The 11,626-nt window shown below is 55.4% G+C and overlaps 1 protein-coding gene across 1 annotated transcript; it reads left to right on the top strand.

Moving 5' to 3' along the window:
- Nucleotides 1–3,967: 3,967 nt before the first annotated feature.
- Nucleotides 3,968–10,239, top strand: Lypd8 (LY6/PLAUR domain containing 8). Its single transcript, XM_058579905.1, has 6 exons — nucleotides 3,968–4,154; nucleotides 4,754–4,855; nucleotides 5,223–5,342; nucleotides 6,588–6,746; nucleotides 7,847–7,984; nucleotides 9,977–10,239. Exons 1-6 carry the CDS (start codon nucleotides 3,968–3,970, stop codon nucleotides 10,183–10,185), a joined length of 915 nt encoding a protein of 304 aa, XP_058435888.1. The 3' UTR covers nucleotides 10,186–10,239.
- The last annotated feature ends 1,387 nt before the right edge of the window (nucleotides 10,240–11,626 follow it).

Below are 11,626 nucleotides of genomic sequence, written 5' to 3'. Positions count from 1 at the left end.
AGGGCATCCATGTTTCCTGTGTGCAGTGGCTGGTGGTCAGGAATGTTGGGGACAGTCCTCTTATCATTTTACACCTGATCTTACATCTCTGAAATGGAGAAATAAGTCAATCAGTGAAGCTCCCAGAGCAGGAGAGAATGTGGGTGTTCCTGATGGGACCCTTTGCTGAGTTCTCAGTGGACTCTCCCTCCGTGGAGATGGAATTCCTGCTCTGACCTCCCAGTCCTGACCCTGCACATCTCTGTGTGTTTATGGGGGCACCTCTGGGAACACCTTCATGCTTTGCTGGAGGTGAAAGGACCCTGGAGACCCTTTCACAGTGGCTTCAGGTTTGCACAGCAGTGTGACTCTGGGGTCCTGGGCTTGCCTTAGTGAGCTGGTTGTAAGAACAGGAAACTGGCACTCCTTCATGGAGATGGCACTCAGGTGCCTGAGGTGTGCCCAGTGCTTCCTAGAAGCAGAGTGGCAGACCTGGCTTCTCCTGGGTCCTTGGACTTCTTGGCTGATCAGAAAGAGGGTCTGCTTCTGGGAGGTGTGTTCCCATAGCTCCTCCTGATGATCCAGGTCCTTGGACCCCACACTGATGACAGAAAGGTGACCGTGGCATGGGGAGAAGCTGAGGCAAGCTAGTGTTTCTCGGTCCAGGGTAGAGGGTGGTGCCACCTGAGCTGAATGGGAAAGCAGTATTGTGGCTCAGCTGTTTGAAGGCCCTAGAGAAGACCCCTCTGGGCACCAGTTTCCTCATCTGTGAAGGGGATAACGATACCCCTGAGCAGTACCCAGGGCCTCCAGAGGAATGGATGGGGCTGCTGTGAGCAGCTGTGTGGACCTGTGCAACCCAGGCCAGGGGGTGTTATTGTCTTCCATGTTCCCATTGATAGGGTCCTGACTGAGAGCACGGTTGATGGACACCCTGCAGGAATGCTGACGGGTGGAGCTGGGAAATGCAGTGGCACCTGGTGAGGACTCCAAGAGCAACAGACAGAATGTGGTTCTTCAGACCTGAGGTCCCCATTCTCCGGGCAGCAGGTAGGCCTGAGAGCCAGGTAAGGAAGTCGGGTGCATGACAGGGACAGGGCCTGCATGCAGGTCAGAACTTGCCGGGTGCTTTGAGCTCATTTACTTGGGCACCTGGTGCTTACTGGGAGGAGGGGATTTGAATAGCATGGGTCTCTGCTTCTGTCCCCAGCCTGGCTCTGGAGGGGCCTCCCCAGATTTCTGTCTTAATCCTGGGGACTCAGGACCTCCACCTAGAGCTCAGGAGGATATGAGTGTGGGACCCCTCAACACCCACGTCCCTCGGTCACCCCGGCCCTGTCAGATGGCAGAAGTGAAGAAGTGGCTTACCTGTGGTGGGAACAACAGGATTCTTTCAGGGAAGGACCCACCTTTGCTTAGGAAAATGCTGTGGTGAGCAGCCCGAGGACCTTGGGAGCAGGGCAGGGAGCAGGAAGTGGCCGAAGTCCTGCTCACAGGAAGAACTCCCACGTCAATCCTCCCGAGGCCGCCCCACCTCCCTGATCAGACCAACCCCTGCCCAGCACCATGGCCGACCCTGCCCTCTATGTTGGCATGGCACCCTGGCCTCCCCTGTGCTTTGCTTGCTCATCACATTTATTCAGGCTCTGTCTCCCTTTGTACCATCCAGAATGGAGCCTCCTCTGGGCTGGCGGACCCTGAAGCTCAGTGAGGCTAAGATTTGCCCCGGGGCTGGGACACCCTTTCTTAGCTGCCTGCACCCACATGGTCTGATTCTGAGTTCTGAATGCTGACCCTGTCCAGGCACTGTGCCCGTGGGCACGTCTGTGTGTGTGTGTGTGTGTGTGTGTGCGTGTGTTTTCTTCTGTGCCTCAGTTCCTCTCTGTAAACGAGGCTATTTTGGGGAGTGTGAATGGACCTGTTTTATGAGGTACAATGGACCATGGGCGATGGAGGAGGCCTAAAGGGAATGGCTGATGCCGGGACACTCAGCAACATGGCTTGCCCTTGCGCATTTTGTCAAAGGAAGCCTTGGAGAAAGTCACTTCCAATTTGGGAGGCTGTGGAGAGGACACTGAGGGCTGGTGTAGAGAGGGTAAGTGTCACATCCTGGTGGCTGGGCGGTGCAACCTGTCAGCCTGAGCCCTGGTGAGGCCCCTCCCAGCAGGCAGCTGTGCCCTGCCATATAAGACCCATTCCCACACCTGCTCCAGCCCTCTGCCAGGATCTTCCTTCCTCAGGACAGTGTCCAGCCCAGACCCAGCAGGTGAGCCCCTGCCTCAGCCTGGGAGGAGCTGAAACCAGAGGAGAGCACCCAGGGCCAGCTCAGGTCGCCTGCAGGGGCACCAGGACAATTGTGGCAGCAGGGCCCCTGCTGCTGCTTCCTGAGCAGAGGGAAGGCTGGAGTGGAGGGCGGGCCTGGGCCAGGAGTGTAGTGGCTCGCAGTCGGCTCTCTGTTCTCCGTGTGGCTCTGAATCTTCAGAACCTCTGGGCTCCGGCTTCCTGCAAGATGAGCGCAGTGTGGCAGGAACTTGCCGGACTTTTGAAGATTTGGTGGCAGAACTTCACGGGCAGGAAGAGATTTCTGGGGGTGGACAGAGGCTGCTGCTTCTCAGGCCCACCCAGGCCCTGCCTTGGTCTCCAGCCTCCCTGCTCCCTCTCACTCACAGGGAGGCTAGCAGGCCCTGGGTCCCCCTGGGGTCAGCTGCAGGCTCTGCCTCTGCTGTGTGCTGGACATTTGGGACCCTCTGGCCTCTGTCCCTTCCCTCTGGTGGTGGTCGGTCTGTGCCATATGCTGAGCCTTTCATGTTCTCACTGTGGCTGCTCTCATGTCTCTTCCCTCCCCTCCTCCTCCCCAGGAGGCCCACCAGGACCTCTCCCTGCCCACATCTGGAGGAGTGTCCCTAAGTAAGGAAATGCAGGGTCCAGCACACAGCCCCGTGCCTGGTGCCCTGCTTGGCCTTCCCCTGGATCTCTAAACAGTGGACACTGAGGAAATGTGCCCCCATGGGCTATTTCCCCTTCCTTTTCACCAACCCCGACTAAGTCGGGTGAGGACCACAGTGTGTGTGGGGGTGTGGTGCAGGTGACAGCGGGGTTGTGCTGTGTGCTGGGCTCCTAGGGTTGCAGGGCCATAGCTCTTGGGTGAAGGTTGGTCCCTCCTCAGTAAGTGCCAGCTCTCATGGTGTGGCATTGTTGGGGCTGGGGGACCTGGGAGGGAGTCCTGGCCTTGGCCCTGAGCTGGCTGCGCTTGGCAGCTTCTTCAGTCCTTGGACAGCCATGGTGATGGCCACTGTCCAGGAGGACTTGAAATGATGGAGAGCTCCATCTATGCCCTGGCCAGGGTGGTGGCCTTTTCCATGGGCTGCTGAGCGTTGGAGATGTGGCTCTGAGAAAGGGGACTCTCATTTGACCTGACCTCAGGAGTTGGCTCAGGAGCCAGCGTGGCCTGCGGCTACCATGAGAGGGCCAGCGAGGTGACGGGGGTGGGGGGTGGGGGGTGTGGGGTGTGGGGGTGTGGGGGGGCTTGCTCTGTATGAATGACGGGCCAGGGGAAACTCCAGAGCTCTGACTTGGGATCCTAGTGACGACAGCTGAACTTAGCTATCCTCCAGGCTCTCATCAGACACTTGCAGGAACAAACGCAAGGTGCAGAGGGTCGAGTGACACAGGATGCAGAGTGCTGGAGCCTCCACTCCAGTCCTAAGGTCACAGGCGCCCAGGTGCTGACTCAGTACTGCCATCTGGTGGATGGCAGTTGGAGTGACGGTGAGGGGCCAGGCTGCACCCCAGCTCTGACACCACTCAGGTGTGACCCCTTAGTGTGAGAGCATTGTTTTCCAGGTCCCTAGGCGCTAGTAATAGTGGCTGCCTGCTGGGTGCGGGGAGTGAATTACCCAGAGTCCTACGTTGAAGGGCTTGGGATAGAGTGGCTGCTCATCTGCATCAGGGTGGCAGTGGCAGCCTCAGGAAAGCCCCAGGGGTAAGCATGGATGCAAGGAGACGCTGGCTCTGGGAGGGTGGGGACATGGGACTCCAGCACAGCTCTTCTCCGTGGTACTTGCTGCAGTTTGGGTCCTCAAAGTCCCCTGGAGTCCCATGTACTGAAGGCTTGGTTGGCAGTCTGGAGACCCAGGTCGGGGAGCCTGTGGGAGCCGGGGCTGCGTGGGCAGAAGGTAGGTCATGGGGGTAGCCCTCAAAGGAGATGTTGGACCTGAGCTCCTTCTGACTTTCCTTTGTGTTTCCTGCCTACCTTGAAGGGAACAAACCTCCTCTGTCACACGCTTCTGCCATGATGTCCTGTGTCACCAGAAGCCCAAAGCAACAGGTCCAAGTGACCGTGGACTGAAACCTCTGAAACCATGAGCCCAAATAAACCTTTCCTACTCATAAGTTGATTCCTCAGGTATTTTATCACAGCCGTGGAAACTAACTGACACAGATCTTATCCTCAGTGGGACTGGAAACTGGCTTATATTTCCCGCTTTGGACCTGAGGTGGCTCCACAGGATGGGCCCAGGCTTTTCATTCTGCACATAGATGCTTCTGCAAGATTTGTGCTATGCCCTTGTTTTCTGAATCTTGAAATCCTGGAGAGGCATCTGCACTGAAAGCGTGGACTCTAAGTCACAGCTGTGTGCTCCTGGAACAGGACTCTGATTCTTTCTGTCACAAATATGGAGCACGTATGGGACTTGTTAGAGCATGATAAAACCTCTTGGGGATGACAGAAATTTCTCCAAGCCCCTGAGTCGGCTCTCTTTGTGTCCTTTAGGCTTCACCCCTGGTGGCCCACCCTTGGGAAAGGTCAGCATCAGCACCATGAAAGTTGCCCTCACGGCCGCCATCTTCGCAGCTCTTGTAACTGCCACTGCAGGTGAGAGGACCGCAAGGCTTCTTTGAGGAAGAAGGCCCTTCATCTATTTGGCCTGGACCTTCTTGGTCTTTTGCTCAGGGGACCTCTCACACAGCCTCTGGTGTCAAAGTGTGGTCAGTGGAGAGCAGGGGACCTGTCCTTGTACCCTGCATTCAAAAGGGCCCCTCTGTGTCATCGATTAAGTTGGGGCTTCCTTTTGGGGATCAGTGGGGAAAAACTAATGGGTGTGTCTCCATCTCACAGTAGCAGGTGTGGAGGTACCCACGGGGCAGGGCCGCCAGCCCGTCTACATCCTCTACTGTGCCCAGAGTATGCTCTACCCATGTCTACTGAATTTTGACTGACGTTGGGTACTTTGTGTCTCCAGAATCCCTGAGTTGTATGCAGTGTAGCTCGTGGTCAGGAGCCTGTGCCAATGAGAACGCCACAGAGTGTACTTCAGGAGCTGACACCAGCTGCGTGAGTTCCGCGGCCAGCTTCTCTCTAGGTGAGCAGCGGGTCCGTCTGTGTGGCCCTCAGCTCTGGGGCTTGCTCGGGGCTGGAGCTGAAGAGGAAGAAGGAGGTCCCAGGTGGGGCTGGGTGAGCAGGGAGACAGGGCTGAGCTGGGCAGCAGTCAGATGGGAACATGGGCCGAGCCAGCACAGATAAGCCTGCATATCACAGAGAGGCCACTGTGACGGGGACTCCCTCCAGGCCACAGCAGTGTGTGCTGAAGAGAGGCTATTAGTCACACAAGGAGGCAGACGGCTTGCCCCAGGTAAATGCAGCTCCTGCAACCCTTGGTTTCCTTCTCTTCTAACAAACACCCCTCCCTCAGGCCTTGCTCAGCAGGCACCTTGACTGTTGTTCCCCACTCAGAGCAATGGAGGACGGGAGAGCCCTCGCACCTGACCCATGTTAGCAGCTGTCAGCCTCCCTGTGCCTTGCCACTGTATTCTGAAGTGTGTGCGTGTGTGTGACATGTGTCTCTGTGACCGTAAGCTATCTGTCACCTGCCATTTCCCTCATGAGTATCCCACTGTCCATCCCTGATAAGACTTATAAGGTATGATTGCTGTATCATAATCACACCAGGAGATTAGCTGTGATCCCTTAATCTCCTCTAACCCCGAGCCTGGTACACTTTCTCAGCTGTCTCAGAGATGCCATGTGCGGTGAGCTGGCGTTAGAACGAGGACCCTCAGCCCACACTGAGATCCTCCCTCAGACCTGTTCTGTGGGTCTTGCTTTATGACGCTCCCCTCAGTTTTGTTGGGTCCCCTTGGTTGTTGGGGGAAGGGCCTGCTCCCTGTGGCTAAGTGCTTAATTGTGAACAGTACTTAATTGTAATTAATCTAGATTCACCATCAGTCCTGCATGGAGCCAGGGCTGCCTTGTTGGACAGCTGTGGTCAGAGGCCGCTAGACTCAATTCAGGTTCTGAGCAGGGACACAGGCAGTGCTGTGGTGTCAGGGCCCCAAACTCACCACATCTGCTTCCTTGGCTTTATGGAGGTTGAGACTGACAGGTGGCCTGGGTTACCAGCACCCCCCATCTCCAGGCCTCTCTCAGCCTCTGCCTGTGTTCAGCTGGCCTCTCTGGGGCTCCTGGTCAGTCAGGGCAGTGCCTGAGGGGAGCCTCCAGACCTCCAGATGCACTGAGCTGGGGTAGCAGCTTGTGCTTCTGCAGTGGCTGTTGGGAGCCTCGCTGGAGCCTCTGGGCCCTGGTGATGGCTGTGCTTGCCTCTGTGCAGGAGAATTCCTCAGGCTGTACCAGGACATGTCCTGCTCAGGACAGAACTGCACGCAGGAGCTGGATCCCTTCACTGTCCACGTGGCTTCTGGGAAGCACGTCCACTTCGCCAGCCAGTGCTGCCAAGGACAGCCCTGCGGAAATGACAGCGATGTCCTGGGTGTGTGTTGGCCTGGGATGCTGCCCGCCTCCTACTCCTGCCCTCTGTGCCCATGCCCCTTCCCCTGGGGGACCTCAAGTCCCAGCACTTCCTGCATCTCTTGGTGACGTTCCCTTCTGACGTACCAGTGTGACGAACTGGCCCTACTACTATGCTGTCCCCCCTCAGTAAGGACAGGTGCTGGGAGCACCCTGATGTGCAAAGGGCAGTGGATATTCCTCGGTAGTTCTCAAACTCAGGGTCTCAGGTCTTCTGTGAAGAAGCTGAGGATCCCAGACTGCTTTTATTTATTTATATTTTATTTATTCACATATTTCTCTTAGAAGTCAAAGGTAAGAAAATACAGAAATCATGTACAATTCACTCAAAAAATAATTAGACAATGACACAATATGGTTTTAGGTAGAAATACTACATTTTACAAAACGAAACTGTTTTGCGGGTGGAGTGGTGTCCCTGGGTGTCCTGCAGAGCTCTTAGTTACTGGGGCAGCCGGCTTGGCTGTCTGCTCCAGCTGCTGCTCTGCTGCATCTCTCCCCCCATGGGCTCCGGAAACCCCGTGAGGCTCAGAGGTGCCCTCACAGTGGCCTGCATCTACAGACCCAGGACTCCCGGACCACAGTTTGAGCACTGCTGACCTAACCAAAGGCCTCCCTATGAAGAGATGAAATGTGGCTCCAGAGGTATAGTTCATGGCCACATCACAGAGCCAGTGAGCTCAGAGCAGGCCTGGTCTCCGTGCTTCCTTTCCCTCTTATCAGGATGATGAGTCAGGGCCTGCTCCTCTGTTCAGGGCGAGGCTTGACCTCAGACTCCTGCTGGCCAGGCTCAGTGCACTTGGCTAGTGTTGTTCTTGGTTGTCGGTGCCACCTTCCTCTTCTCAGTCTATCCCCTGGGTCCTGAAGGCTGTGGCCTGCCAGGGCAGGTGCGTGAGGGCATGGAGTGTGGACACTGCTGAGACCTGTGTCTGGGTCGGGTACTGAGGCCAGGATCAGGGGCTTCTTATTCTCGTGTGGGTCCCTTCCCCCAGGGCAGGGACACTTTCCATGTGGTCACAGGTCCTTACTAATGGTTCTCACTCTGCCCAGTCCCTGCCCCAGATGACGGGTCCAGCAACACCATGTGCCCTGCTTGCTATGGACTCAACACGACTTCCTGCAGCGAGAAGACCCACAGGTGTAGTTGGGGACAGCAGTGTGTCCAGATAGAGGTGGACTTCACGAATGGTACGTCTAGGAGTCCAAGGTCCTTCATGGACTTGAGCTGACAGCAGTCAGACCCTGGGTCACCATCCACACAGGGGCTGGGGAGTGGGATGCCTGACGGGGAGCCTGCTGGGGCACTGAGCCCTCTGTGGTGTCTGCCATCAGAGCCCAGAGCTCCTTCTCCTGTGCCCCCCTCAGGCCTGTCCTCCTGTGACTGTGGTCCAGCCAGGTTCATTAATGGCAGCAGGAAACTCCTCACATTGCTTCTCTTCCTGGTTGCCATTGGTCTGTGGTGTGGATGGGGCCACTTATCTTCCTCTAAAACCTGCACTTCTCCACTCCACTGTAGGGTGTCAGGGCACCAACACCTGAGTATAATTTGACTTCACTTTTTGCCAAATGTCATTTCTAATGCTTGACTGTGATCATGGATTTTTGGCTGGGGTCGAACACCAGACTTATCCTGAGTTTCTTTGTGCTTCTTGTTTCAAATAGAATTTACCTTTTAGAAAACGTTTAGTCACAGCAACATTGAGAGAAGACAGAGATTTCCCATCTACCCCACATGGCCCCCCACTGTCACCTTCCCACAGAGGGCATGCTCCTTACCAGGGATCAACTTGCACTGGCACGTCCTTGTTCCCAATGTCTATAGTGGACATCAGGAGTTTCTCTGAGTATGGACGATGCTGGGGTTTGAACAGGGGTGAATTGACATGTCCATGACCCCACTGCAGTGAGGACAGAGCATTTTCTCTATGTCCCTGGGTCCCAGCCCTGAGACCTCCATCCTTCCCCAGGAGACTATGGTGACTGCCGACCTCTGCTGTCCCTGAAGGTTTCCTTCCCTAGAATGTCCTGTGGCTGGCCACACAGCATGGGGTCTTCTCAGAAGGGCTTTGTTTTCATAGCAGGAGCATTTCAGGCTCTTTTGTTTTGTTTGGGGCTGCTGTTGGCCCCAGGGCCTCACATGTGCTGAAAACACACTCTGCATGGACCTGCAGCCCAGCCAAGGCTCTTTCCCCGCCCGTGACTGGGGGGTTCTGTGCTGCTCTGTTGTGATTTTCCAGCTGGGTGTGGGCAGAGGCTGCAGGGAAAGAACTGTCCCACTGGGGCCCCCAGGGCGTGACAGAAGTCCAGGCCAGCCAGCGTGACAAGGCCCTTATGAACGGAGCTTTTCTTGCTTGCTTGTCCTGCTCAAGATCATGGTTTTTAAAACTCTAGAGTCTTCCTAGCTCATTTTAATACCCACTCCAGCACGATCCTCGCTGTAAAACAGCCATGGGTTGCTTTCCACACTGGCCTTGGAAGGTTCCCTACTTTTCAGAGAAAGTCAAGAGTCAGCCGTGCTCCCACGCTGTGGCCCTGCTCTGATAAGAAGCCCCTCCACTTCCCTGAGACCCTCCATCCTGAGAGCTGCTCTTCTCCCAGGGTGTGGAGTTGCAGGTGATGGATCAACAGGGCCACATCGTAATTGTTCAGTAAAAGGTAGCACTACTGTGGCCACATCTTATATGCAAATGTCCTCGACCTTATTTCTGGAATCTAAATCTCCAACATGGAAAAGCAATGAGAGCCCTCAGGTTTAGAGTGGAGATGACACAGTCTCCCTACATCCCTTCCATTGCCTTTTCCCTTTATTTTTTCCTCAGGGAAACCTCAGGCAGGGAGAGTCAGATCCAGAGAAGAGGGGAGTGAAAGCAAACCCTGGAAGGGAGGGGAGCTCAGGGGACCTTGGGAGTCTGGTCTGAGCTCTGGCCCTGATGTTGAGGCGGCTCAGGACAGCTCTCACAGCCTCAGGGTCCTCAGGGTGGGCGGAGGAGGGGTCTGGGCCCCTGAGGTTCACCATTCCTGTTCCCTTTCTCTTTCTGCCCTTGACTCTGACTCCTCCCTGCTGCATGGGGCCAGGGGCAGACCAGCTGCAGGTCGAAGCTGCCAGCAGCAGACAGGAGTCAAGAGCAGGGCAGATGTGGGGAGTGGAGGGGTGGTGGACCTGACCGTCCCTTTGCCTCACAGGCCCCGAAGTTCAGCACCTCCTGCTGAAAGGCTGTTCCGACATCAGTAACTCCACCTGTCAGCTCCTGGGCACTGCCAACCAGACAGTCGGGGGAATCATCTTCCGACAGGTCCAGTGTTCACAAGCCTCCTTAGTCCCCAACACCAGCGGCAGCTTCAAAGCCTCCCTCAGCTCCTGGGTCCTTGGTAGCCTCCCCCTGCTGGGGCTGCTGCTCTGAGGTCCTGGGCCTCTGCCTCACTTGGGGACACGCCCACCCTTCTGTTCTCCTCCCTCTTCCTTTAGCTTAAGTCATAGGGCCTCTGGGTAATGCCAAGGGCCACGTTGACCTCCATGATTAAAGCTTTAGTTTATCATCTGCCAAATCCGTCCTGATGCATTATGGGCTGGGGTTGGTTTGAGCACCACTTCCCGCCTCTGAGCTGGAAGCAGAGCTTGCTGTTGAAGTAGGTGCATGTTTGTCTCAGGACTTGGAGTGAAGTGGCACCCCCGTTTCTCCACAGAAAAGTCTTAACTGGGCCTCTCCAGAAATCTTCACCATGGCTGATTTTAGGACTGTCAGCAAAAGAGTCTCTGCGAGAGTCCAATGTAGATAAACTTCCTATTTTCATGTCGCCCTGTTTACTTGGCCACTGGCTGAGAAGATACCAGCACTCCAGGTACTATACTGGATAAGTTTTTCACAAACGTATCCAGTATAGTACTTTGAAGAAATGTGCAACAAGGCCTCTGGCCTTGAGCTGGGCTTCACAGAGATGTCTACATTTTTAAGATATGTTACCAACTGGGCTCCATGGTAACAGCTGGCAGGGGGAGGAAAGAAAGGGGAGGAGAAGTTGTCCCCTTCTCAGGTGTTGTCCTTGAAGAGTTAACTTGCCCAGAACAATGAAAGAAAAAGCTGCTTTTATGTGATCTTCTGCAGACTGTGAAATTCTGAGCCCCTCCCCTTACATGCTGTGTATAAAACTCTGAAACTCCCTGAACTCGGGGTTCAGGGGATTGACTGATTACAGCAAAAGCTGTGCCCTCTGAACCTGGCTGCAGCCAAATAAAACTGTTTCCTGCTGTCTTCGGTGCCTTGCCTCGTTTGTCCCTACAACAGGAGGATGTCCGTGCTCCTGGTCCATCGTGCTTCTGAGAAGTTGGTCCTTCATCTCTGCTGGCATCTTCCACTTGCTGCCTTGGGCCTCCCATGTCCCACATGACACTGTCCCCATGCTCACAACTAGGTGCCCCTCTGATTCCCACAATGCCCCATGTTGACCCCAGAGATGACACAGTAGTTCCAACAGCTGACCATCTGGCTCTTCCAGAACTGTCCAGGCTGTGGTCATCATGGGGGCCAAAAGAGGACTGCTGAAGACCAGAGCTGTCCCCTGGCCAAGCCTCCCCTGGTGGGGACATGATCAGGTGTTGACGCTCCCCATCTGGCTCAGTGCCTGTACTCTTGTGCAGAACAAATGTGGCAACAGAGCCCCAGTCCCTTTCCTCAGGGGACTTGCTGTCAACACAAGGATGTCAACTGTGTCAGAGACCCAGAGAGGAGAAGGCCCTGCAATCCAGGACATGACCGTGTTCAGGTTTAGAAAGTAAGGTGGCCTGGAGTGGCCTTGGGTGGAGCGTTGCTCTAATAAAGAGTTTAAATGTGCAGATCTGTGTAG

The sequence above is a fragment of the Marmota monax genome, unplaced genomic scaffold (assembly GCF_021218885.2).
Source record: "Marmota monax isolate L192 unplaced genomic scaffold, Marmota_monax_Labrador192_F-V1.1 WCK01_AAM20220418_F8-fsc00376, whole genome shotgun sequence".
In the NCBI taxonomy this organism is placed as follows: Eukaryota; Metazoa; Chordata; class Mammalia; order Rodentia; family Sciuridae; genus Marmota; species Marmota monax.
The sequence above is the reverse complement of the archived record's forward strand: the minus strand, read 5'-3'. Positions and strand labels throughout refer to the sequence as shown.

Excerpts from the sequence above, each read along its gene's own strand:
- Lypd8 (XM_058579905.1), top strand. The coding sequence starts at position 3,968 with ATGGATGCAAGGAGACGCTGGCTCTGGGAGGGTGGGGACATGGGACTC. Across the intron at positions 6,747-7,846 it reads AAATGACAGCGATGTCCTGG|ATGACGGGTCCAGCAACACC; the intron begins GTGTGTGTTGGC and ends TCCCTGCCCCAG. Across the intron at positions 7,985-9,976 it reads CACGAATGGTACGTCTAGGA|TTCAGCACCTCCTGCTGAAA; the intron begins GTCCAAGGTCCT and ends CAGGCCCCGAAG.